Genomic DNA, 23,498 nt, shown 5'->3' with positions numbered 1-23,498 from the left:
TACACATTATGATTCAATAAGTGGAGAGCCATCACGTTATAATCTAGCTGCAACATGCGCTCGAGGGATGAGCGTCCCCGCGACAGAGTGTGCCTCAGCCGGGTGCAGTTTCAATCTCTCCCCCTTAGATCGGGACACTTTGCGCAACTCATAGAAGAGGCACTGACCGCACAAAGAAATGCTAGTTTCGCACTTCGTAGTTATTTACATGACATGCTTAATTATTATTTGAACTTTATTAAAGCTATAACGCATTAAATATAACTTTAAAGTTTCCTTTAAAGACGCCCGACACGCAAGTTTTGCTCCACCTCCACTTATTCCACAATGAGAGTGCTTCTGTATTTACTTATTTTGTATTTTTGCATTATAATTCCCTCATACTTTGCAATCCACATAACCTGAAGCTGATTGGAAAGTTTAGAGTGCATCTGGACTGTAAGCTGTGCAATTCTTCCTCTCCTCAGTTAGGCGCGAGCTGCACTAAAAATTTTTATCACACTAAAATTAAAATAACATGCATAGTGTTTACGTTTTGTGCCTATACTTTTGAAACGGTGTGTATTTGAGTGTTTATGGACTGGCCCGATTTATATCCACTGTAAGTGCCTTACTGTAACCATGATTATTTTTTTATTTTTTTTATATAAACAAGGGATGAGTAGAAACTATTTTTGTTTCATTATTGTAAAATCAGTGTTTACAAGGAACATAAAGCTATGATGTTGAAGACTTCCATGGACTAGGTAACATTTGTAACTTTAAACTGCACTATAGGAATTGGACAGAACTGTCCCCTGTGTGCAACAATACAAACTAAAAATCCAGAAATTAAGGACTTCTTCAGAGGAAGCAGTGGCCTTCAGAAGTGCATCTGTTCCTCAAGACAAAAGTGCTTGAAAGGGTGCTAATTGCATTAAGCCATCAACCCCCCCCCCCCACTCCTTGGGCATAATCGTGCTTTTCGCTGGAGTTCTTGCATGGGAGGGCTTCACCAGGCATCCTCTCACTCACCTCCACAGCTGCCCGACCCGTCACCCACTGAGGACAGCATTAGGACGGAACACACCCCCTGGTCACGCCCCTTCACCATCACTCACACGCAAGCACATTTGCACAGACACCTCAGATTGTGAGTCTTGACGGCTTCACTTTTGATATCTTTTGTGATCTGAACTTGAATTATGGCATGCTATGTAGCTGCTATTTTTGAAAGAGTGTATAAAAGAATCGATCTGTCCTCCATGCAGGAAATGGAATCAGTTCCTGCTTGACTGAACGTCAAATCTGTCTTTATAAAAGCTATTTTGATGCTTCCTGGCATATAATCGGCAAATAATGCGGCCAGTAACTCAAAAGATAAGTTGCATTGTATCTTCAGAGAGAGCCTCATTGTATCTACAAAACTACATTTGCCAGAAATGCACCAGTTCAGTTTGCTAATATAAGGGTTCCCGTGGTCATGTAAAACCTAAAAATATCAGGGAATTTTTTATTTTTATTTTTTTATCAATTTGGAATGCCCAATTCCCAATGTGCTCTTAAGTTCTCGTGGTGGCATAGTTAGTCGCCGGAATCCGGGTGGCGGAGGACGAATCTCAGTTGCCTCCGTGTCTGAGACCGTCAATCCGCACATCTTATCACGTGGCTTGTTGAGCACGTTACTGCGGAGACCTAGCGCGTGTGGAGGCTTCATGCTATTCTCCGCGGCATCCACGCACAACTCACCACACGCCCCACTGAGAGTGAGAACCATATTATAGCGACCACAAGGAGGTTAACCCAATGTGACTCAACCCAACGTGACTCTACCCACCCTAGTAACCGGGCCAATTGGTTGCTTAGGAAGCCTGACTGGAGTCACTCAGCACGCCCTGGATTCGAACTTGCGTCTTTACTTGCTGAGCTACCCAGGCCTCCCAGTATCAGGGAATTTTAAAATTAAACACACACACAAAAAAATAGAAAAAAATCATACAAATCAATTTTTTGTTTTTTAATAAGAACTTAGATCTTGAACTGGTTTCACAAATTCATTGAAAAGAACCAACTCAGTACGGGTTGGTCACATACCAAATGCCACTATGGCTTGCAAGTTTAATGTATTTAATAATTGAAATATCACTATAGAAGTTTCCATAATTTTGTCATAATTTACTCAACCTTTTCTTGTTCCAAAACATGTTTGATCATCCGTGGACCACAAAAGATACACTTTCATTACTTTTTTCCAGACAACTGAGGCTGTCATTTTGCCTAATATCTCCTTTTGTGTTTTATGGAAGAAAGTCACACAGCCTTTAAAAAATCCCATTAAAAGTCATTAAATATTTCTGTATGAACATATATTTTTCTTGTTGAACTCCGCTATAAAATATTTCAACTATTAAATGTATTACAACTTGCTTGCAAGCCATAGTAAGGTCTGTATGGCAGCAAATTATTCTATTGAGACGAGAATTGTTCTACTTTTTAATGAATTTATCAAATTGGTCTAAATGATTTGGTTTAAATCATTCTGATTTTTAAAAGTAATCACAAATGACTGGAAATGTCATGGAACTTATTCAGAAAATGTGGGTATCCTGTAATGTGGTCATTCATAGAAAAATCCCCCATTGTAACAGCCTTATTGACAAATCCAATCCAAAGTCATTCGCCAAGTTAAACATCTTTATATGGTCCTTCAACACTTCCCTGAATCTTCCTGCCACTTCATTTTCCCCACACAAGATCATTCTGCCAGGGAGATTCTTTCACTCACTCAGTCAGTGCCCACTTCATTTCCCATGCTGCCTGCATAGGCTCAATAGATCACGGCTGTCAGTGTGGATGTCGCTATTTGCTCTGCTTTGTTAGCTTCATCACTCATGCTCAGCCTTCAGTGGCCGCTCAGGCTGAGACCCCCTCTTCTCTCACACATTTTTAATTAGACCTTAAAAAAACAAAAATCAAAAGGAGAATATGAATATTCATAAAGCAACCACATTAATATGCACAGTTATGCAAATCAGCATGCAATTAAGCCATGTGTCTTTGGAGAGCTTTGCATTAAGGCATAAGACAGGAGGGAGCGGGGAATGCTTTATGAGGAATTCGTACTCCAATACATTTTAAAACATTCATGCAAACATTTTCGAAAATCTATATTTCTGCATATTGACACCTTTAAAAACAGTCCCATATCCTACATGCCATAAACTTATTGTTTATAGCATTTTATTGTCCATATTGTCCATATTGGTCTCCATTCACAATTATACAATGATGCTAATTTCACAGTTCTTTGATCAGCATGTTTTTGTTCTGCTTTCCATGGTATTCCTGCCCCCTCCCCACTCGTCTTAATGAGATCCAGTGTCTGAATAAATGCTCCCTTTATGGTCAGTGATGTTAAAGCTTGCTGAATGACATGGATATTAGTGTGGTGTGATGGTTTTGGATGTGTTCCAGAGGCTGTCCGACAAGCACTGAGACCAGGCCACCAAACGTCCAATGAACAGAGAATTAAGAAGATCCTTGATGTAAAGGTGTTGATGCCTGCCAAAAGTGAAGAATTCAGCTTTTGATTGCTTGCGTTCTTTATATGTTGTAGGAATGGATGAACGTAGCAGTCCATGGAATGCTGGAGATCAAAACAGTCCCTCCTTCAACCAGGTACGGGTAAGCACAATCTAGACCTATGTCAAAGCCTTATTGGTTGTCTAATGGTACTGTTTGACCATATTTAAAGTATTGACCAGGCTTTGACTTGGTTTTTCCAGAACTATGTTGAGGGCGCTCACTACAACGAACATGATGGACTCTCTTCCCCATTCATTGGCACAGGGATTAGTGGTGAGTTTTACTAATAAGTGTTTTGATTGATTGGTCTTAAGGCCACTGATGTATAAACTCCCCCATGGGTTGCCCGGCAGGTGCTCAGGGCAGATGATCTCCTTTTTTGCCTCATAGAAGGTTCACTTATAACCTCTACCTGTCATTTAATTTCTCTGCTTGCAATCTTTAGACTTCTATTTTAGAGTGAAATCAGTTTCACTATTCTTTTTTATTGAGCTACACAAGACCCTCTATTTGTTTTCCTTGTAGGTAAGAATGAAAGGTGTCCATACTCTTCCTTTGGAGGCCAGGTAAGTTAAATCAAGGCGAAGAGCTGAGCTATGTTTCAGAACCTCTTGAAACCTAACGTCTTCTGTCATCTGCTTGATGCTCCATTCATTCTTGCACCAACCTTCCATCCTGTTGTTCCTTTTAGCCTGGGTTCCTGCCTTCAGACATCGCCATGCCCTCTGCAGATGCCATGTCCCCATCCGGCCTAAAATCCGGCTCCCAGTTCTATCCGTCTTACCCCAACAACCCTCGGAGACGCACCTCAGATGGAGGCATGGGTAAATATTAGGAAATATTAAAAACTCTTATTAGAATTTGGGCATCAGATCAATTATTATCCATTTACTTGGAAAAATGAATACTATGTGTACGTTGATCTTTTCACAGACCCCCAACCAAAAAAGATCCGAAAGCCACCAGGTCTGCCATCTTCTGTGAGTAACACTTCTTAAACCTTCTTACTGTACACTCAACCATCTGAAGTGTTTCATGGAAACCTCTATTTGTTGCAGATTGAATTGTCTAGAATTATACAGATGTCGAGTCTGCAAAGTCCTTTTACAAAAGTGAGAGGATAATTTACCACTAGAAGTCTGGAACTTCATATGTATGATAAAGTGTCCATTTACAGGACTTTTAAGGAACTTTTCGAATTCCGTTGACTTCTGTTACATCTTGAACAGTTTTAAAGTCTTGAAAATACGCATCCTTACAGGTGTATGCATACAGCTGTGCAAGATTACAAAAATTGGACTGTGGTGTTGACATAGCAGCACGTAGAAACCGAAGCATACTACATACTGTGCATGTTTCTGGAGCTGACTGTACGAAAAAGGATCACAAGACAGTCATAGCGAAAGCATCCCTACAAGCTTGCGGTCAATAGAGTATACTTGGAAATGCTAGAACGCTTGACTGTGTGCAAAAAGTAACTGCATGTGGAAAAAAACCGTGTAACTTAAAATCTTAATACAATGTACAGTACATTGTATTTAATGGATTGTATTTCTATCCCTAAGTGTCTTTTTAATTTGTGTCAAATTAAATGGCGTCTACCCTGATTTAGGTCTCAGTTTTTGCTGAATCCGTAGGAGAACAGTTGCATAATCTTTCGACAATTGCAAGTCAACATTAACTTAAACGAGTAGCCATACCCCTTCTAAACTATTTATTGAGTCGCGGGAGGAGTAACTGTTGTTTCTTAAGCCAAGCACATACTACACGACTTTCAGTCGGTGCCCTGCGCACACTTAACAACTCGCAGTCTTTTATTTTCAGTTGTGGTGCTACGCACACTTCACGACTGGGTGTATCAACTACACGACCATCCATCCCTGACTGAAGCCCTGTTTACACCAGGTATTAGTTAGTTATTAGGTATTATACGTTTTGAGTGATCTGATCACAAAAATACTTGGTGGTCTCTTTTTGACCATGTTCGGATTTCGAGAGGAGAGTCTCTGATTTCATGACGACATCAATCATTAAGTCAGTGTAGTGTATTACTGCATGATAATAAAGTGCAAAAAAAGAAAAGAAAAAAGCGCTATTAACTGGAGCACCCTTTACCATTATACTTTCATTTAATCTAAGCACAAACAAAGTTTAGAGCAGTTATTTTAGTGAAATATCTGTATTAACTGTCACATGTTAATGCTTCTCATCTGTCACTGCATGTTGATATCAGGCATACTGAAGAAGATCCCTGAAGTTGCTGTGCATGTTAATGTATTCATTTGTTTTAATTTTCCAATCAGATGGTTGTTTCCTTTTAAATCTGCACATAACCAGCAACGGATCAAACAGTTTGCCCAAAACTTATCTTAAAGATACGGTCCTGAAATTCATTCACAAACTTGCACACATAGCAACGGGAGAGTTTATTCGTGATGTCAACAAACAACATGAAAGAAGGTTTCTTGCCTGTTTATTGCACTGATTTGCACAAAATGGGGTGGGGCAGGAAACACTGAATATAATAATTTTATCTCCTGCTTCTCAATGCATTGCTCCCCTTTTGTGCTTTCCCTATTTCATTGGCTTTTGCCCATTGTTGGTCTCCCGCTCGACGGGACGGTGCGCACACCTGATGACTCATTGGGCAGATATCAAACAGGTTTGAAATCCGTTGTAGCGTCTGCAACTAGTCTGAGCAATTTGCAGAAGTGCACGCACTACACAACCGCCGGACTTGCGATGTAAGACTTCTCGCCGCAAACCAGTTACCGACTAATCGCTGACTGAAAATATCAAAGGAGATAGGCTTGGGTCGAGTAGTGTGCTCTAGACTTTAGTTTAAATCCACATTAGCTGAACCCCCTGCCCTCTAAAGCCCCCTCCCCAAACACTATCCTTCAGATTTGCCCATGCTAGACCTCATCCTCCCCCTCTACCAAAGTGACCCAGTTGTGAGTCCCCTTGCACTGCTTTGTCTCTCTCTCTCTCTCTCTCTCTCTCTCTCTCTCTCTCTCTCGCTTGTCTTAGCTCAGATTAATGGCTACTGATGAGCTAGGGTTCTCTCTCCTGCTGAATCCCACTCTATGGCTCAGTATAACTTCCTCTTGTGCAACCACAGCATTCTAATACTCGAACTACTGCGCAAACACTCCCCTGCGACCTTTAGAATGCATTTTAAATATTATTTTGAAGTTAAAGTAAAAGTTTGGTTCAAAACTGAAGTGATATTGATTCTTGTCTTTGTTTACCTTGATGTTGTTGAGAGCATCAACAAATCGTTGGGAATATGTACCTTTCCCTACGGTCTTTAGGGAAAAGGGCCATTCGCATGTTTTTCCTTTCTCGTTTGTTCTTTTTAATGTGGTTTCTACATAATCGACCTGTCTATTTTCCTCCACTCCTACCACGTCTTCAGCAAGACCTCTCCCCCCACCGTTCTCACCCCTCCCCTCTTCAGCCCAGCTGCCTGTGGAGTTGGACGGGCTCCAGGAGCAGGCAGATGGCTCTGTAATTAGAAGTGCATCTCTCCGTTCCCTTCCCACTTCTCCCTGTTAAATCAAATTACAGGCAAAAGAGAAATATCACTTTGCTGGATTTGTATTCTCTGCTGGCCCGAGACCCACCCGCCCCCCGGCACCCCCTCCCTCCCGTACACTTGCTCATGTATGCAAGTATACAGACAAATATACAAATCATACATGTTAAAATGTACGTGATGGGAACATAATGTTTGGGAGATTGGTTGGGTGACTTTATGGAGGAATGCTTTGTGGTTCTTCTGACTGATCATCGTTCAGTTGCATTCAAAGCTCACTATCATGGTATATTCCCTATTTATATTTTACTTAACTCATTATTTTACATTCTCTTCTCTATCTATTAAAATTGCAATAGAAGGCTATATTACTCAACTGGAAAGTCTGAACAAAACTACTGTATAATCTATAAATTATTGTATACCTCATTGGTTTAATGTATTGATGGAAAATTCTAATAATAAAAAACTGATAGTATAAACAGTGAAAAAACGTGGATTCCTGGGTCTGTACCCTATTTTTATAAAGGTGATATAAAGATTATTTTATAATTTTCTATTCTTGTAATGTCTTAAAGGAATATTCCAGGTTCAATACAAGTTATGCTCAATCGACAGCATTTGTGGCATAAAGTAGGTACAGCTAATTTAATGTTTACGGATTCACTTCCATTGTAAGTGCCTCAGTGCAACCCAGATTTTTTTCTTTTTTAAAAGAAAAGGAGGGGCAAGTCCAAAAATTTTTTGTGGTAATCAACATTATGCCATAAATGCTGTCGATTGAGCTTAACTTGTTGAACCACGAATATTCCTTTAAGGCTTGGGAATACTTAATTTTAAGTGTGCTGTGGCTTCTCGCATGGTCGAGCACTCTAGCCTTTAAAAGTATATTCTTGATATCGAGCCCATATTGACGCATTCCTATGCATGCTTACTATGACTACTTGGTGATTTTCTTTAGTACTGTCTAGAAAAACTGGGCTGCATGAGGACAGTCCACGCATTCTGTGCTGATGACTAAATTTGCACCACGCACTCTGCGTGAGATGTGGCAGCACGTGGAAAACCGAAGTATACTTTGGCGTTTACGTCTTTTGTATTGTCCTATGCTTTTTAATTGTAATGTTTTGCATTGTTAAAAATGATCTGGTAATGACCTTCTGAAGGTCAGGTATTAATATCACACAAAAATTTGATTAAAAACAAGAACCTGACCTATTTTCCATACGATTGTTATGGAATATATTGTTACCCAGTTTATTTAGCTTGATTTGGACTCGCTTTCAGTTATGGAGCTCTCTGTAGCTGTCCTCCCTCTCCTTTTTTGGCTCATGGGAGTGTGTGAGGAAGTGCCGACTGTGCTATGAGATGGCCGTGGCGCATTTCCCAGCATGCTCTGTTCTCTGTCCCTGCCACTTTATCTGAGGGGGCACTATGGAAACACGCGTACACGTCATTTGTACCAAAAATTGTGAAGTGCTTGCCAGCTTCAGGGCTTGGTACCAGTTGTGCACCCATGTGAAAGCGATTTGCTGTTTTTTAGTGTCCATTTTGGTTTATGTCCTTCATATACCTTGTTTATAAACGCAGGTTTACGCTGCCACCTCGGGTGATGACTTTATCCGTGACAGTGCTGCCTACCCAGGCTCAAAACCTGGCTCTGTGTATCCAGGATCTTTTTACATGCAAGGTGTGTAAATAAAAATTGTGCTTTCGCCAGCAGAAGCCTTTTCTACATTTAAAAAGCCATAATGTAATGCTTATTTCCACTGCTAATATGAATATGTAAATTTCTTGTTCACATAGCCAGTGTCTGCACAAACATAGATTATTAATGACTAAATAATCTTGTATTTTTGTTTATTTGATTTGAAATTGCAACCATGCATAAAGACAAATGTTTATATCGATAATAATATCACATCTGCATTAGTTCTTGCATAGACTGCTAATATTGATTTTTCCCATCTGCCCTCGTGTTCACAGAAGGCCTACACTCCTCTTCCGACCCCTGGGCCCCCACCGGATCTTTAGGTCAGTCAGGCTACACTGCCATGCTGGGCAATTCACCACACATCAGTCAACCAGGCTCCTTTTCTGCCATCAACCCACAAGACAGGATGGTATGTCGTCTGACATGTACATTAGCTGAGCTGTTGTCATGGTTATCATAAGTAATTCTTCTAATATTAAGTTTTAGCCAATTTGTTTTCTGACTGATAGTAGCTCAATTGTGGTTCTGGAGAATTGTTCATATTGTGGCTAATTTCAACACTTGTCTTTGCAGAACTATCCTCTGCGTGGAGCGGACGTCAATGGTTTCCATTCGGGCTCCGCAGCCTACAGTCACTCATCACCTATGAATGGATCAGATAGCCTTATGGGTAACTTATCTTCATCATTTTAATTGAATGGTTGTGAATTGTGCTTTGATCCCATCTACAAATTTGGTTTTAATTTAAAGAAATTCTAATTTTTGATCTTGGACTGGACTGAAACTTCATTTTGAGGAACAGGCTTTCCGTCATTCGTTTAGACTTTGAATAGTCCTTTTTAGCAGGTTATGAATCACCTGAATGGAAATGTGACTTAACATGTGCAGTAATGAATAAGTTAATACGTTGTCTCATTGTCTCTCACAGCCAGTAGAGGCTCGGTCGCAGGCAGCTCAGGTGATGAGATCGGAAAAGCTCTTGCTTCGGTGAGTGATGTTCCATTAATCACAATGAGCGAGTATTTGGCCATGTGATGTCAATGATGGGCTCCATTATTCAGTCAGACTTTCTGTCATATTTTTACGTTTAATTATTGAGTATTTTTCGACACAGCTGTAGGAAACTGAAGAGTGCAAAGCTTTACAGTGCTGTTGTAGTTGAAATAACATTGACATAATTTTTTTAAAACTTATTATTATTCAATATCTAGATTTTAGGTCAAATGTATTTGAATATGTAAGGGAAAGTGTATATTTTCTGTGTTTAACCAGTCACTATTTATGTTTTTTGCCCTTGTTAATCATCATATTAAGGTGATTAACAATGGTTAATCAGTTTATTACAGTTCACTTCAATAATCCTTTGGTGTGGCAAAATAATTAAAGTTCAAATATTATATGTAGTCTCAACCGATATGTTTTTTTAATTATATAACTTTTATATTGTTTATTTTTTTATTTATATTAGCCTAAACAAAACCTTGTTGCACACCGGTCTGTTGTTAACATGATAGCAAGTAACAACAAAACGATCTGTGATTGGTCACTGACATGTCTCCGTTGGCTCCTTTACATGCAAGCAGGTGATTCTTGGTGTTGTCACCACTTTCCAAACCGTTTGGACAGATTGGAAAATTGATCCCGCAGAGGCCGATACATCGGCCGATATTTGGCATTTTTAATTGTCAACCGATACATTTTCCAGTTTGTCCGAATGGTTTGGAAAGCTGTGACAACACCACAAATGTGGTATATTGTTCCTGGCTCTTTCGCATACAAGCAGTTGATTGTTGGTGTTGTCACAGCTTTCCAAACAATTTGGACAAATTGGAAAATTTATCGGACGATAATAAAAAATAAAATAAAAAAAAAGCCAAATATCGGCAGATGTATCGGCCTTTGCAGTATATCGTTCCTGGCTCCTTCACATGCAAGGAGGTGATTCTTAGTGTTGCCACAGCTTTCCAAACCATTTGGAAAAATTGGAAAATTGATCGGCTGATAATTTAAAATAAATGCCAAATATCGGCCAAATTATTGCCTCGCTGATATATAGGTCCACCACTAGTCTCACTTCAGTTAATATGAGGTCATAAAAACTGCATGTATATTAATAATTATACAAGGTTTAGAAAATTGTTGTTTAGATTTGGTTTAGTTGAAGTATCACACAGCAGGACACTAGCCAGATATACTGATACTAACTGATATAGTCATGTGCTATGTACCTTATGTCCTTTAGAGAATACTCACCGTATGTGTTTTTGATTTGACAGATCTACCCTTCAGACCATAACAGCAACAATTTCCCCTCCACTCCTTCCACTCCTGTGGGCTCCCCTCAGGCCATTGCAAGTAAGCTTGATAAGCAATTGTATTCCATCAAAACTAGATCAGAAGCCTAGATGGTTTTGTGTTAGAACTACAGAGACTAATATTGGCACACAGAGGAAGGAACCAGAAGAATCATAAATCATTCTCTTTAGATTGATTGGTTTAGTGAGTGCTGGCAGATTGATGCGTAATGTGAAGCTCTTTTTTGCCCTCTGCTGTTTAAGCGACGTTACAGCAATCCGTGTGCCACTTAAGTTTCTTATGTTCTTCTCAGCAGGTGCAGCTCAGTGGCAAAGGGGCTCAGGCCAGACTGCTCTGTCTCCTAACTATGAGGGTGGACTACATGCACTGGTGGGTTTGTAAAGGACCTTTTGTCTCTAAACCTTTTGAGGGATTTAGAGGGACATGCAATAGTGCTGGGTAAAAATATCGATCTTCATTTGAACGATATTGATTCTTAAAATACCAATGTCGATCTTTTACTATTCCTTAAAAGTTTACTTCAGTTTTGATTGTGTTGATTCTTATATCTATGAAACAGCAATTGAACTGTATAGTTTGAGTGATGTAAAAACTGTTTTTGTTATTTTCGTAATGTTCCAATTTAGGTACCCTGAATAATTTACAGCATTAGCTGAGAGAGTTTCTTTCATATGTAAGCAAAATGGACATTATAACTAAAATATACCCAAATCGTATCAGAATCTTATCAATAGATTGTGAATCAGAATCAAATCAAATCTGGAAATCAGGATCGATACCCACCCCTCACATACAATGTTAATGCTTCAAGATTCACTCACATTTAGTTTGTCAGAATCCAATTATGCCATTTTTACTTTTATAATTAAAAGAATGCAACAACATGAAGACAATATGAAGTCACCTTAATTAATGTTAATTAATGAAAAATATGGACCAGTAATCTCATAGCCCACTTTTTACTATCCAGTCAAATCCTAGTGGATAAAATCAAATCCTGTCATACATTAATTGTCTGATTACATTTGGTCTTTTGCATCTTCATTTATCTATCCAAGTATACATGACCCAATGCATGATCAAATATTTGAAGAAACAACGTCAGCTGAGGAAGTGCCGGTAAAACACGTCATGCTTCACCTATGTCTTTCAGAGCATGCGGACGGCTATGGGACCAATTGTGGTCCAATTAACATGTATACATGCCAGACGAAGCCGAGCTACAGTCGCATTATCTAGGTCTGTTAGGACAACTTTGCAAAAAATTTGGTCAATTTCAGTCAGACTGAAGCGTTTACATGACATTTTAAATAGACGGATTCTTGATTTAGTCCGTTTGAAATCAAACTTTTAAAGTGCATGTAAACGTACTGACTGTAAGGTAAATGTCAATTATCTTCCTCTACAGCAGAACAAAATGGAAGACAGACTGGAGGAGGCTATCCGTGTCCTGCGCAGTCATGCGGTGGGTCAACCACCGGGTATTCCCGGAGCCCAAGGCGACATGCACAGCCTTCTGAGTGCCGTCTCGACATCCAGTGCAGCCATAGGGGGTCTCTCTCAGGCCTACTCCAACCCTGGACTGCCCCTTAGCAACAGACACCCTGCCATGGTTGGTATACTCTTGGTACTATGAACCAAACATTTGAAAAATGAACAATGGATAACAAGAATTTTGCTCAGTGAAAAATAACTAGTAGTTTGGCAAGCTATAGTTTCAAAGTAGCAGTAATAATGCACTTGTGGGTATTGATATGTGCTAATTATTCTCCCTTGTTGTGCTGTTCAGCAGGCTGGAAGCCACCATGAGGACCATGCATGCCTTCCTCCAAGCAGCACCCTGTTACAGTCAGCTCATGCTTCAGGCACCCCACAGCCTGGAGGAGCACCAGAAGACTTCAACAGTGAGGAACACTTTCTTGCTTTTTGAACCAACAAAATGTGTAAACGACAGATGTAGATCCAAGATTTGCAGGTGGGACGTTTTTAGCAATTTCGTGTCTCTAGCTTCAGGTTTGCCTGGAGGCCTGGCTCTCGCCACACATTCGTCGAACAAGTCTGACATTAAGAGGGAAGACAAGGAAGATGAGGAGAACTCCTCCGTGGCCGATAAATCTGAGGAAGAGAAGAAAGAAAGCAAACCATCTCGCACCAGACCAAGGTATGTAACTAAATACGTTTGTTGTCTCAAATGATGAATAAAACTACTTGAATTCCAATCAGACTGAAAAACATTTCCAAATATCTGCATTTAATCTGATTTCAAACCATATGTGATCAAGGTTTGGATTGGGTTTGTAAAAACGGTATTTCATTTGTTCTTGTTTAACTTTTTTCAGATCTCAAACAACTAAATGGATTTGAATCAGATCAACACAATTGATTTTTGGGTAGTTTGTCCAAAAATGATATATTTAACTGATAAATGGTTTGTAGCAACAGACAATGTCTAAACTATGCCTCCTGCAAGAAAGTTTGTTTTTATGCAAATGTTTTATCACATTGGGCCATGCCTGATTTCAAAGTGTTCGGGCTTCTCCAACACGCATAGTGCCCTGTTTTTATGGTGTTCTCCCCCTTCCCAAACTCTCACATTGTTTTCAGAAAGGAGATGTTTACCCATCAACCCCTTTCAAGTTTATCAGACCAGGGAGAAGAGTAAGTCTATCTCCCACCATAGAGTGCATGTTTGTAAATGGGATGCAAGTCTTGATTGATTTTAAACACTGAATGTATGAATGTTATTGGAACACACACAAAATACAAAATGTAGTGTTGGCTTCGAAAGACCAAGGAGAATATAAGATGATTTTGATGCAGGTGGGGCTAACTCTCTCCTATGTATTGATTTTCATTACTACTAACTAGAATTGGCTATGGATGAATGTCTTTGGATGTACAATGGGCTCTAATCTGCAAACCAACAGACTGAGAAGTTTTCATTTGATCTTTCTACTCAACATCCATCTCCTTGTATAAAAGAGACTAAAGATCTGTTTACAATACCAGTCAAACATTTGGACACATCTTCTTTTCTTCACTATGGACCATTATCATAGAAAAGGGTCCATTTATCTTTTTCCACATTATTGGAATTATCGGGAAAAACATGTTTAAACTTGACTTTAATATGCTTGGATGACTCTGTTGGACATGTAACTGGTTGATGAACACACTTTTAAAGCCTGAGAAATGTGGCATATGAAAACCAAAACTACTATCAGACATACAATATGCGTTTTTACTGCATAAATTACATAAAATACAGTAATAATGTTTGACATCAATATCATCAAATTCCACGTTCAAACTTAATTTTAGGCGTTTTCGATTTAACACTTGTCACTGCATTCAAAATAAATGCAAAGACATAATTTTAGCAATATGAAATTATTTTTATTCGCAAATCCTTTCACAATCAGTTGCCAGTGCGCTGCGATGGTCGATGAAGATGGGGTCCCGTTCTGACCTTCCATGGGTTTTGTTCATCTAAGATCATCGTTGTCATATTTGGCCTCATATCTGTTACAGCCGTTGCACTTTGGAAATTAAAAATGGTGGTTTGCGATCAGAGTTTATGCAATTCCTTCGTGAAAAGTTCAAATCCACAGCAGCTGCGAGGTAATTGGTTCTCATTAGAGCAGACGCGATAACAATGACTGTGATCCGAGTTTATCCTGATCCACCAATCCTGATGGAAATGTAAAGAAGCCCAAATCTCCAATATTCTTTCAGAAGCATGCTGTTTCAACCCAACAAACAACACTTTTTGGGCACTCTCAGCTCAATTTAAGTGATTCGGCTCAATTTGGAGCATTTGTTTGTAAACAGTAACTTTATCTAAAGTCATCAAAACTATGAAATAACATTTCAGCATTAACCTTTAGGTCTAAATGTATTTATCAAAGTCTGTGTCTGCAAAATTTTGACTGGTACTGTATATAAGAGAAGAAATTTAAAAAGAATAGCTCACAAAACTTTACACCTAATATACTTGAGCAGGCACCTGATGTTGTGGTGTTAGCTTTTGACAGTTCGATTACCATCTGAAAAAAGAAAAAGATGGTTAATTGGTTTTACGATTATTTGCACATTTTTATGATTATGCAACAGCACTGAGGCAAAAAAGTAATATGTCGCAGTTGATTGTGTTAGTGGACGTGTTTCTTAGGGATATTTGGATGCTAAGCTCCAGGGTTATTTCTGTAAACTAAAACAAAACAAATATTGCAAGGTCAATGAAAAACTAAACTAACAGTCATTACTGATGAGCATTTTCAAAATGCCACTTGAAGTGTCGTTCCAAAGAAAAATTATTTTTCCCCCCACAATGCTGCCTTCAGAGTGCCCACATCAGAAGCTCTGTGAATAGGGCATAGGGATGATAACTTTCGTTTGAAATTCACTATACATACTGATAAAGAAGACAGGGTCATGATTGACGGTTGGTAAGAAAAGACAGAATGGGACTATGTCGAGTTTGATTATGAATCTTACAAAAGCAAATGCATGGTCACGTCCAATCATATGATTTGTGGTGTTGAAATTATAGGAAAAAATCCAATAAACCTGAAAGTGCATTTGGAGTACAAATTATTCATGGCTTAAGATGCAGAAAGGAAGAGTGCTATCAGTAGCAGACTTTGACCTCGTGTTTCGCAAGATCTGTGGTTTGGGCGACAAGTTCCCATTAATATAGGAAATGCGAAAACTCGTTAGTAAATGTGTTTGAGACTGGTATGTCCACTAGACTGTGTGATTCGGTAGCGTTAAAAACATTTAATGCTGCTTTTCACCCCAAGTCCATCACTATAAGCGCTGCACAAATTAATTACATGATTGCGCTAAAAATGCAAACGGCAACTCGGTGTGTAAAGAGTGGCATAAATAATTATGGAAGTGTTGTGTTAATTCCTGCACTATAATTACTAAAACTGAAACTAAAATATATAAAAACGAAATGGAATTGTTTCAAATAAAAACTAAACTGTAACTAGCAAAACTATTCATGAAACCAACTAAAACGAAACAAAGTTATAGCAAACTTGAAAATGGTATTAAAATAAAAAATTATTTGAAAATGCAAAACTTTAGTAACCTATACACAACAAATAAATAGGAGGTATATAATAAGAAACAATCCAAAATGGGGCACAACACCGCTTATGCGCATCCCGGGTACAGAATTATGCGCTTCAATGTAACAGTTTTTTTTCTTTTTTTCCATTTCCAGAGCAATTGGTTGTCTGTCAGACACCTGACCATAAAAATTAAAGTCCGATATTGACTACAGTTGAAATTTATTGTTGAATGTGGTGAAATTGTACACAAGCAATGCTTTAAATAAGAAGTTGCATCTGAAATCATTCTCATTAAAGTTTACCACACTGATAACTACGCGCAAAAGCACAGCGCACACTTAAACATTCCAAAAAGATGCATCTCTCAATTCATCCCTTTAAGAGCACCACAGCTAAAAATGCACTAGTTTGTTGTTGGACTACTAGTGGAACATCCTGTCCCATTTTTAGGAAGTGCACCTTTTATATGACTGTCTGCATGTTTTACATCCATTGTCTTCAGTAACCCTCAGTCATTTAAATGCTCCCAAACAGCAGATTTAAATTGCTTTTTTTTGTGGATATGAGGATAATGCTGTTATAATTTAGAGTTTGTGTGTAGCCGTTCAGTTCATGTTCAGTCCGCGATACCTGGCAAAGCACCACACAGACACATCTGTAACCATAGAAACAGCTGCACTAACCACCGAAAAACTCTTTATATATAATATACACACATACACTCACTGATCAGCCACAACATTAAAACCACCTGCCTAATATTGTTTAGGTCCCCCTCGTGCCACCAAAACAGCACCAACCTGCATCTCAGAATGCTTTTATTCTCACCACAATTGTACAGAGTGATTATCTGAGTTACCGTAGACTTTGTCAGTTCGAACCAGTCTGGCCATTCTCTTTTGACCTCTCTCATCAACAAGGCATTTCCATCCACAGAACTGCCGCTCACTGGGTGTTTTTTGTTTTTGCCACCATTCTAATCCATTCTAGAGACTATTGTGCGTGAAAATCCCAGGAGATCAGCGGTTACAGAAATACTCAAACAAGCCCGTCTGCCACCAACAATCATGCCAAATCACTGAGATCACATTTTTCCCATATTCTAATGGTTGATGTGTACATTAACTGAAGCTCCTAACCTGTATCTGCATGATTTTATGCACTGCACTGCTGTCACACAATTGGCTGATTAGATTATCGCATGGATGAATGTTGCCAGATGGGCTGGTTTGAGTATTTCTGTAACTGCTGAGCTCCTGGGATTTTCATGCACAACAGTCTCTAGAATTTACTCTGAATGGTGCCAGAAACAAAAAACATCCAGTGAGTGGCAGTTCTGTGGATGGAAACACCTTGTTGATGAGAGAGGTCAACGGAGAATGGCCAGACTGGTTCGAACTGATAAAGTCTACGGTAACTCAGATAACCGCTCTGTACAATTGTGGTGAGAAGAATAGCATCTCAGATATATATATATATATATCTCACACACACACTGGCAGCCAAAAGTTTGGAATAATGTACAGATTTTGCTCTTATGGAAAGAAATTGGTACTTTTATTCACCAAAGTGGCATTCAACTGATCACAATGTATAGTCAGGACATTAATAAAGTGAAAAATTATTATTACAATTTGAAAAAAAATTTCAGAACTTCTTAAACTACTTCAAATAGTTCTCATCAAAAAATCCTCCACGTGCAGCAATGACAACTTTGCAGATCCTTGTCATTCTAGCTGTCAGTTTGTCCAGATACTCAGGTGACAATTCACTCCACGCATCCTGTAGCACTTGCCATAGATGTGGCTGTCTTGTCGGGCACTTCTCACGCACCTTACAGTCTAGCTGATCCCACAAAAGCTCAGTGGGTTTAAGATCCATAACACTCTTTTCCAATTATCTGTTGTCCAATGTCTGTGTTTCTTTGTCCACTCTAACCTTTTCTTTATGTTTTTCTGTTTCATAAGTGGCTTTTTCTTTGCAATTCTTCCCATAAGGCCTGCACCCCTGAGTCTTCTCTTTACTGTTGTACATGAGACTGGTGTTGAGCGGGTAGAATTCAATGAAGCTGTCAGCTGAGGACATGTGAGGTGTCTATTTCTCAACTAGAGACTCTGATGTACTTATCCTCTTGTTTAGTTGTACATCTGGCCTTCCACATCTCTTTCTGTCCTTGTTAGAGACAGTTGTCCTTTGTCTTTGAAGACTGTTTTGTACACCTTTGTATAAAATCTTCAGTTTTTTTTTTTTGGCAATTTCAAGCATTGTATAGCCTTCATTCCTCAAAATAATGATTAACTGACGAGTTTCTAGAGAAAGTTTCTTTTTACCATTTTTGACCGAATATTGACCTTAAGACATGCCAGACTGGAGTATACAGATTGTATACTGTGGCAACTCAAACACAAAGACAATGTTAAGCTTCATTTAACGAACTAAATATATTAATATGTAAATTTGTGTTGTGATATAATGGCAAGTGATCTTCTAGTACCAAATTAGCAATTTAGCATGATTACTCAAGGATAAGGTGTTGGAGTGATGGCTGCTGGAAATGGGGCCTGTCTAGATTAGATAAAAAATTACTTTTTTTCAAATAGTGATGGTGCTGGGTTTTTTTTTTTTTTTTTTTACATCAGCAATGTTCTGACTATACTTTAATCAGTCTAATGCCACTCTGGTGATAAAGTACCGATTTCCTTTTTAAGGAAATCGATAATTACCGATTATTCCAAACTTTTGGCCGCCAGATTGTGTGTATATGTCTGTCTATATATATATATATATATATATATATATATATATATATATATATATATATATATATATATATATATATATATATATATATATATATAATATATTAGACAATTTTTTTTCCACATATAAATAAACCATTTCATGGATTTCAACTGTAGATTCTAAATTCTTAGGGTTAAATTAACCTTTTTAATTACGGTTAACAGTGAAACCGTATAGTCGTGACATCCCTACTTGCATGTCATAGTTTCTAACGTTTTTCTTGCTTTGCATAGCTATATTTTGAAGTTTATTTTCCCTAAATTTAAATGTAAACTCAATTTTACTCATGTAATGCTCCCTCCACAGTCAAGACAATGAAGATGATGAGGACTTGCCACCTGAGGTGAAGGTTGAGCGGGAGAAGGAGCGGCGAGTGGCTAATAACGCACGAGAGCGACTGCGAGTGCGCGACATTAACGAGGCCTTCAAAGAGCTGGGTCGCATGTGCCAGCTCCACCTGAGCAACGACAAACCCCAGACCAAACTGCTCATCCTTCACCAGGCCGTCAATGTCATACTAAACCTGGAGCAACAAGTCCGAGGTATACTAATATTTCTTTATTTAAAGTCAGCTTAATACAGCGTTTGCAACCCATTTTGCTTTATTGACTGTTATAATTTTGAGTGAAATTTGAATATTCTGCAGAAAGTATTCTGGTGCGGTGGGTTTTATGACTCCTAAAGGGACATTTTTCATTTTTTTTTTTTTTCTATAAATAAAATGCTTTGTGCCAGACTAATGGCTATACTTTCCTTAAACTGTTTACTGGACTTCCTTATAAGTAAGGTGATCTCCGTTCATTTTGTTTTACATTCATTTTCATCCAGAACGCAACCTGAACCCCAAAGCAGCATGTTTGAAGCGACGTGAGGAAGAAAAAGTGTCCGGGGTGGTTGGAGACACTCAGATGCAGCTGTCCGGACCTCATCCGGGCCTGGGAGGAGATGGACGAAACTCAGTCAGCCACATGTGATGATGTGGTGAGTTAGATATCCATTCAGAGCTGTTAAGTTTGAAGCCCCATTCATAGTAAGGTTGTCAGGTTTTCGTTTCACTAGTTGAATATTCCCACCAATGTTAGCCCAGTTAGTGTGTATAGAAAGTGCGAAAAAATGCAGTTCTATTGTTCAACTATTTAAAATAATGCATCTCAACCTGACTTTTCTGTCTTCTGTAGATCTAGTGACATTTCTTGGGCTCTTGGAAGAAGTGACCTTCAATTTCATCCAACGTTCTCATCCTCTCTGTGTGCATATAGTGACTCGGAAAGCATATCATCCATGAAATAGGTGCACTCTCCAAACTGTTGGACACACAAACCTACCGCCAAAACTGACACAGCAGATTTTCCGTGATCACTCCAGACCACAATTACCAGCACAAATGTGAAGAACTCTGTCAGTTTTTTGTATTTTTCTGCTTCCCTAAAATGATGGGTCATAGAAATAGATGCATTCTGACCACAACTGACATTTTTTCCACTGCAGAGAGAGTCTGTTTGATTGAGACGAATGTCCAGTTTAATCATGGATTTGTGCCTAATTGTTACGTTTTATATCAGATGCAAACTGCTTAATTGTGTGGAACAAAGTCGTTTGGGAGTTGCTTGTATATGAGCAGATTTTTTTAAAGTGGTCTGTCATTCCCAACTGAAAGGTACAGTCTTACGTGCGTTGTGTAACCAAACCCCATGAGAAGTGGGGAAGAAACTGTGGTGCTTTTGAGGACTATGTATCCCAGCATGCCTGTGCTCTGTGGGCCAGGGCTCTTCCAGAACGGGAGAAAAGCACATGGGCTGTCACAGCTCTCCAGACTGTTTCAAAACGGGAGATTTGTTTTGCATCTCCAGCATCACCCATCATCTGATGTTACTCAGCTCTCACAATGCCATTGACTTCAGTTTAGGATTGTTCAGCCAATCAGAAGAAGAAATATGAACGGACATTTTTGGAGCTGCCTGCCACATCATACAGGAGCGTCAGCTTCTGTTACCATTATAACAACAATGCTTGGATTCCGAATGTTGTATTTTTTAGGCCACATCCACACTAATCTGTTTTTAAGTTCCTAACATCATCGTTTTCCAAACTATGTGGGTATGTGTTTTCGAAAAACACTGTTTTCAGCAGAGAAAAATGCTGTTTTGGTGTGAATGGGAGGTGTAAACGTTGCAAAATCAATGTGTTTTCAAACAAAGGCCACGTCCACATTTATCCGTTTAAGTTCGAAAACGTCATTCGTTTTCAAAGTATGCGGTTATGGAGAGTGTTTTCAGTGGAGGAAAACGTTCTAGTGTAGATGGGAAGCGTAAACGTAGCGAAACGCTTTGAGGACGTGGCCTAAACCCCTCCACAAAATTAAGTTGACCTTTCACTTTTCACCTTTTGTAAGCCAATTTTTTTTTGTTTTTGTCAGGATATTTACAATCATCGCTCACTCGCATTGATGGCTCATTGTCGTTGTTGCCAAAAGTCTGCAACCTTTACACATGTCCACCTCACACATTTGTAATGGATGTTATTTCGATTTGATAAAAATGTAAGAATATATATAAATATATTTTTGTTAGTCTATACATTGTAGATTACTTAATAACAAAAACATATTAGTTTGAAGTGTAGAGTCTATAGTGCAAGTGAACGCTCAGAGACAAGTATGATCGATATGTCCTGTACATTTTCAGAAGACCCTGCATATATTTTTGGAAACATGAGGTATGCCCCTAAAAAAACTCGATACTTAAAAATGAAATGATAGAGGTTTGATTGGTGATTAAGGGCGCTTTGAAGTGAGTAATGCTTGAAGCTTAGTTTCCTGCTTTAAGGAAAAAGCTTGGAGTTCTTGGGCAATGGTGTAGTGTGTCAGGCAACATTTGCCAATACAATACATTTCTGTCAAACCAACGCACATAATCCAACTTGTTTGAATGTTATATTCAAATGTAGAGCACTCGCTTAAAGTCTCTATCAGACTGGCTTACTGTGAGTTTAGTTGATCATTCTTATAGTCATTTCAATGTATATGTCTCATACAGTCAGTGTGCAGCTTCACAGATGTTTTTCGTTCACTGGATGTCATATGTGCGTGAGAAGATGTCCCAGATGGTTTGATATGTATGATAAAATTGGTGTTAAAACCTGTGCAATTGTTAAAATGTCCACAATGGATATAATTTCAAACATTTCGCCGTCATCCAGAGGAGGTTGTTCTAAAGCATAATGGAAGTGTAATAGCAATTCTTGATAAAAAAAAAATGTCAGACATTTATATATTGTGGCCTTCTTCTCAAGACTGTCATTTTTGAGAGTGATGCCTTGTCAGTGCCTAAACCTTTCTTCTTTTTTTGTTGTTGTTGTGAAGTTGACCATTTGTTATTATTTGAAAATGCAAAAATGGCTCATTTATAATTTTCTTTCTATTATATTGTTTTTCTGGAAATATTGGCATTTAGTTGGCAATTTAGGCTGGTCTTGATGTACAAGTCTTTCGTCCTCATTACAGTGCTGTTTGTGCACCATTTTGGCAGTTTTAGGATCTAGTCACTTTTGGTATGACTAGGTTTTGAGATGCTAGTGTCTCTAGTCCTGGGATATTTGTTAAGCACACCAGAAAATGGATGGATCTTCATTGATTCATCAAAGGTAGGAGCCTGAACACTCTAGACCAATGTTTCCCAAACTTGGTCCTGGAGTACCCTTAACACTGCACATTTTGCTTGTCTCCCTTATTTAACGCACTTGATTCAATGTTAGTAGAGGCTCCATGAGTGGAATTGGGTGTGTCAAACCCTGCTCCAGACTATTGAATTATTGTCATCACATCCAGCTAATACCATCCGATTTTGAAAATATGCATTAGATTTTCTGTACCCCCCCCCCCCAGTTTCTGAAGCATTTTCTCTTGAATGTACAACCGCGTGAATCATTTGAATGAAATATTCATCACGCACCTCATCGAAGTCAAATCGCTGCCAATGATTTCCAGCATTATTACGATGTGTGTGAATTTTAGAGAACCTGGTGTCTTGCAGATGCAGTAGGGACATGAACAATACTGCTGTTTTGTCTTCAGAGTGCCTCCGATTTTTGTCTTTTTATATATATATATATATATATATATATATATATATATATATATATATATATATATATATAAACTAAGTAGGTATTGAGAACTGTCCTGTATATAACAGTAATGTAGCAATAAATGTGCCATTTTTAATAACAGAATTATACAGTTTTTTTTGTTTTTTTTTCAGTGTCTTGCTTTGGATCTTGTATACCTTCAAATGAGTTAAATAAATAAAAACATTGTAATAAAAGTTTTGCCATTGCTTGTCTTTTCAGAGAAATGTGTTGAGTTTTAAAATGGTAAATAAATAAGACTTTTAACTGCCGGGGGGCGAGGCTGTCTGATCGACATAGGTTACCAACAGTTTGTCTTTTAAATGCATCGTTCCCGGTAGCGAATTTACAAAACGTA

At 38.6% G+C, this 23,498-nt stretch overlaps 1 protein-coding gene across 7 annotated transcripts in view; it reads left to right on the top strand.

Annotated features, from left to right (window-relative positions):
- The window catches only part of LOC127438234 (transcription factor E2-alpha-like), a 30,688-nt gene extending 7,540 nt beyond the window's left edge, over positions 1 to 23,148 (top strand). For 2 of the 7 annotated variants that reach the window (XM_051693655.1, XM_051693648.1), the window contains 18 exons: positions 3,596 to 3,663; positions 3,765 to 3,837; positions 4,090 to 4,130; positions 4,256 to 4,388; positions 4,498 to 4,544; positions 8,693 to 8,792; positions 9,089 to 9,225; positions 9,390 to 9,486; positions 9,745 to 9,803; positions 11,093 to 11,171; positions 11,425 to 11,501; positions 12,541 to 12,744; positions 12,922 to 13,036; positions 13,140 to 13,293; positions 13,737 to 13,790; positions 19,322 to 19,557; positions 19,844 to 19,996; positions 20,194 to 23,148. In XM_051693655.1, coding sequence (XP_051549615.1) covers positions 3,596 to 3,663; positions 3,765 to 3,837; positions 4,090 to 4,130; positions 4,256 to 4,388; positions 4,498 to 4,544; positions 8,693 to 8,792; positions 9,089 to 9,225; positions 9,390 to 9,486; positions 9,745 to 9,803; positions 11,093 to 11,171; positions 11,425 to 11,501; positions 12,541 to 12,744; positions 12,922 to 13,036; positions 13,140 to 13,293; positions 13,737 to 13,790; positions 19,322 to 19,557; positions 19,844 to 19,989 — 1,820 coding nt within the window. In that variant the 3' untranslated portion in view covers positions 19,990 to 19,996; positions 20,194 to 23,148. The remainder of the gene's footprint in view (positions 1 to 3,595; positions 3,664 to 3,764; positions 3,838 to 4,089; positions 4,131 to 4,255; positions 4,389 to 4,497; positions 4,545 to 8,692; positions 8,793 to 9,088; positions 9,226 to 9,389; positions 9,487 to 9,744; positions 9,804 to 11,092; positions 11,172 to 11,424; positions 11,502 to 12,540; positions 12,745 to 12,921; positions 13,037 to 13,139; positions 13,294 to 13,736; positions 13,791 to 19,321; positions 19,558 to 19,843; positions 19,997 to 20,193) is intronic. The other 5 variants (XM_051693650.1, XM_051693653.1, XM_051693652.1 and 2 more) reach the window with 5 other exon arrangements.
- Positions 23,149 to 23,498: the final 350 nt, after the last annotated feature.

The sequence above is a fragment of the Myxocyprinus asiaticus genome, chromosome 49 (assembly GCF_019703515.2).
Source record: "Myxocyprinus asiaticus isolate MX2 ecotype Aquarium Trade chromosome 49, UBuf_Myxa_2, whole genome shotgun sequence".
NCBI classification, from domain to species: domain Eukaryota; kingdom Metazoa; phylum Chordata; class Actinopteri; order Cypriniformes; family Catostomidae; genus Myxocyprinus; species Myxocyprinus asiaticus.
This window is presented reverse-complemented; position numbering and strand designations above follow the sequence as displayed.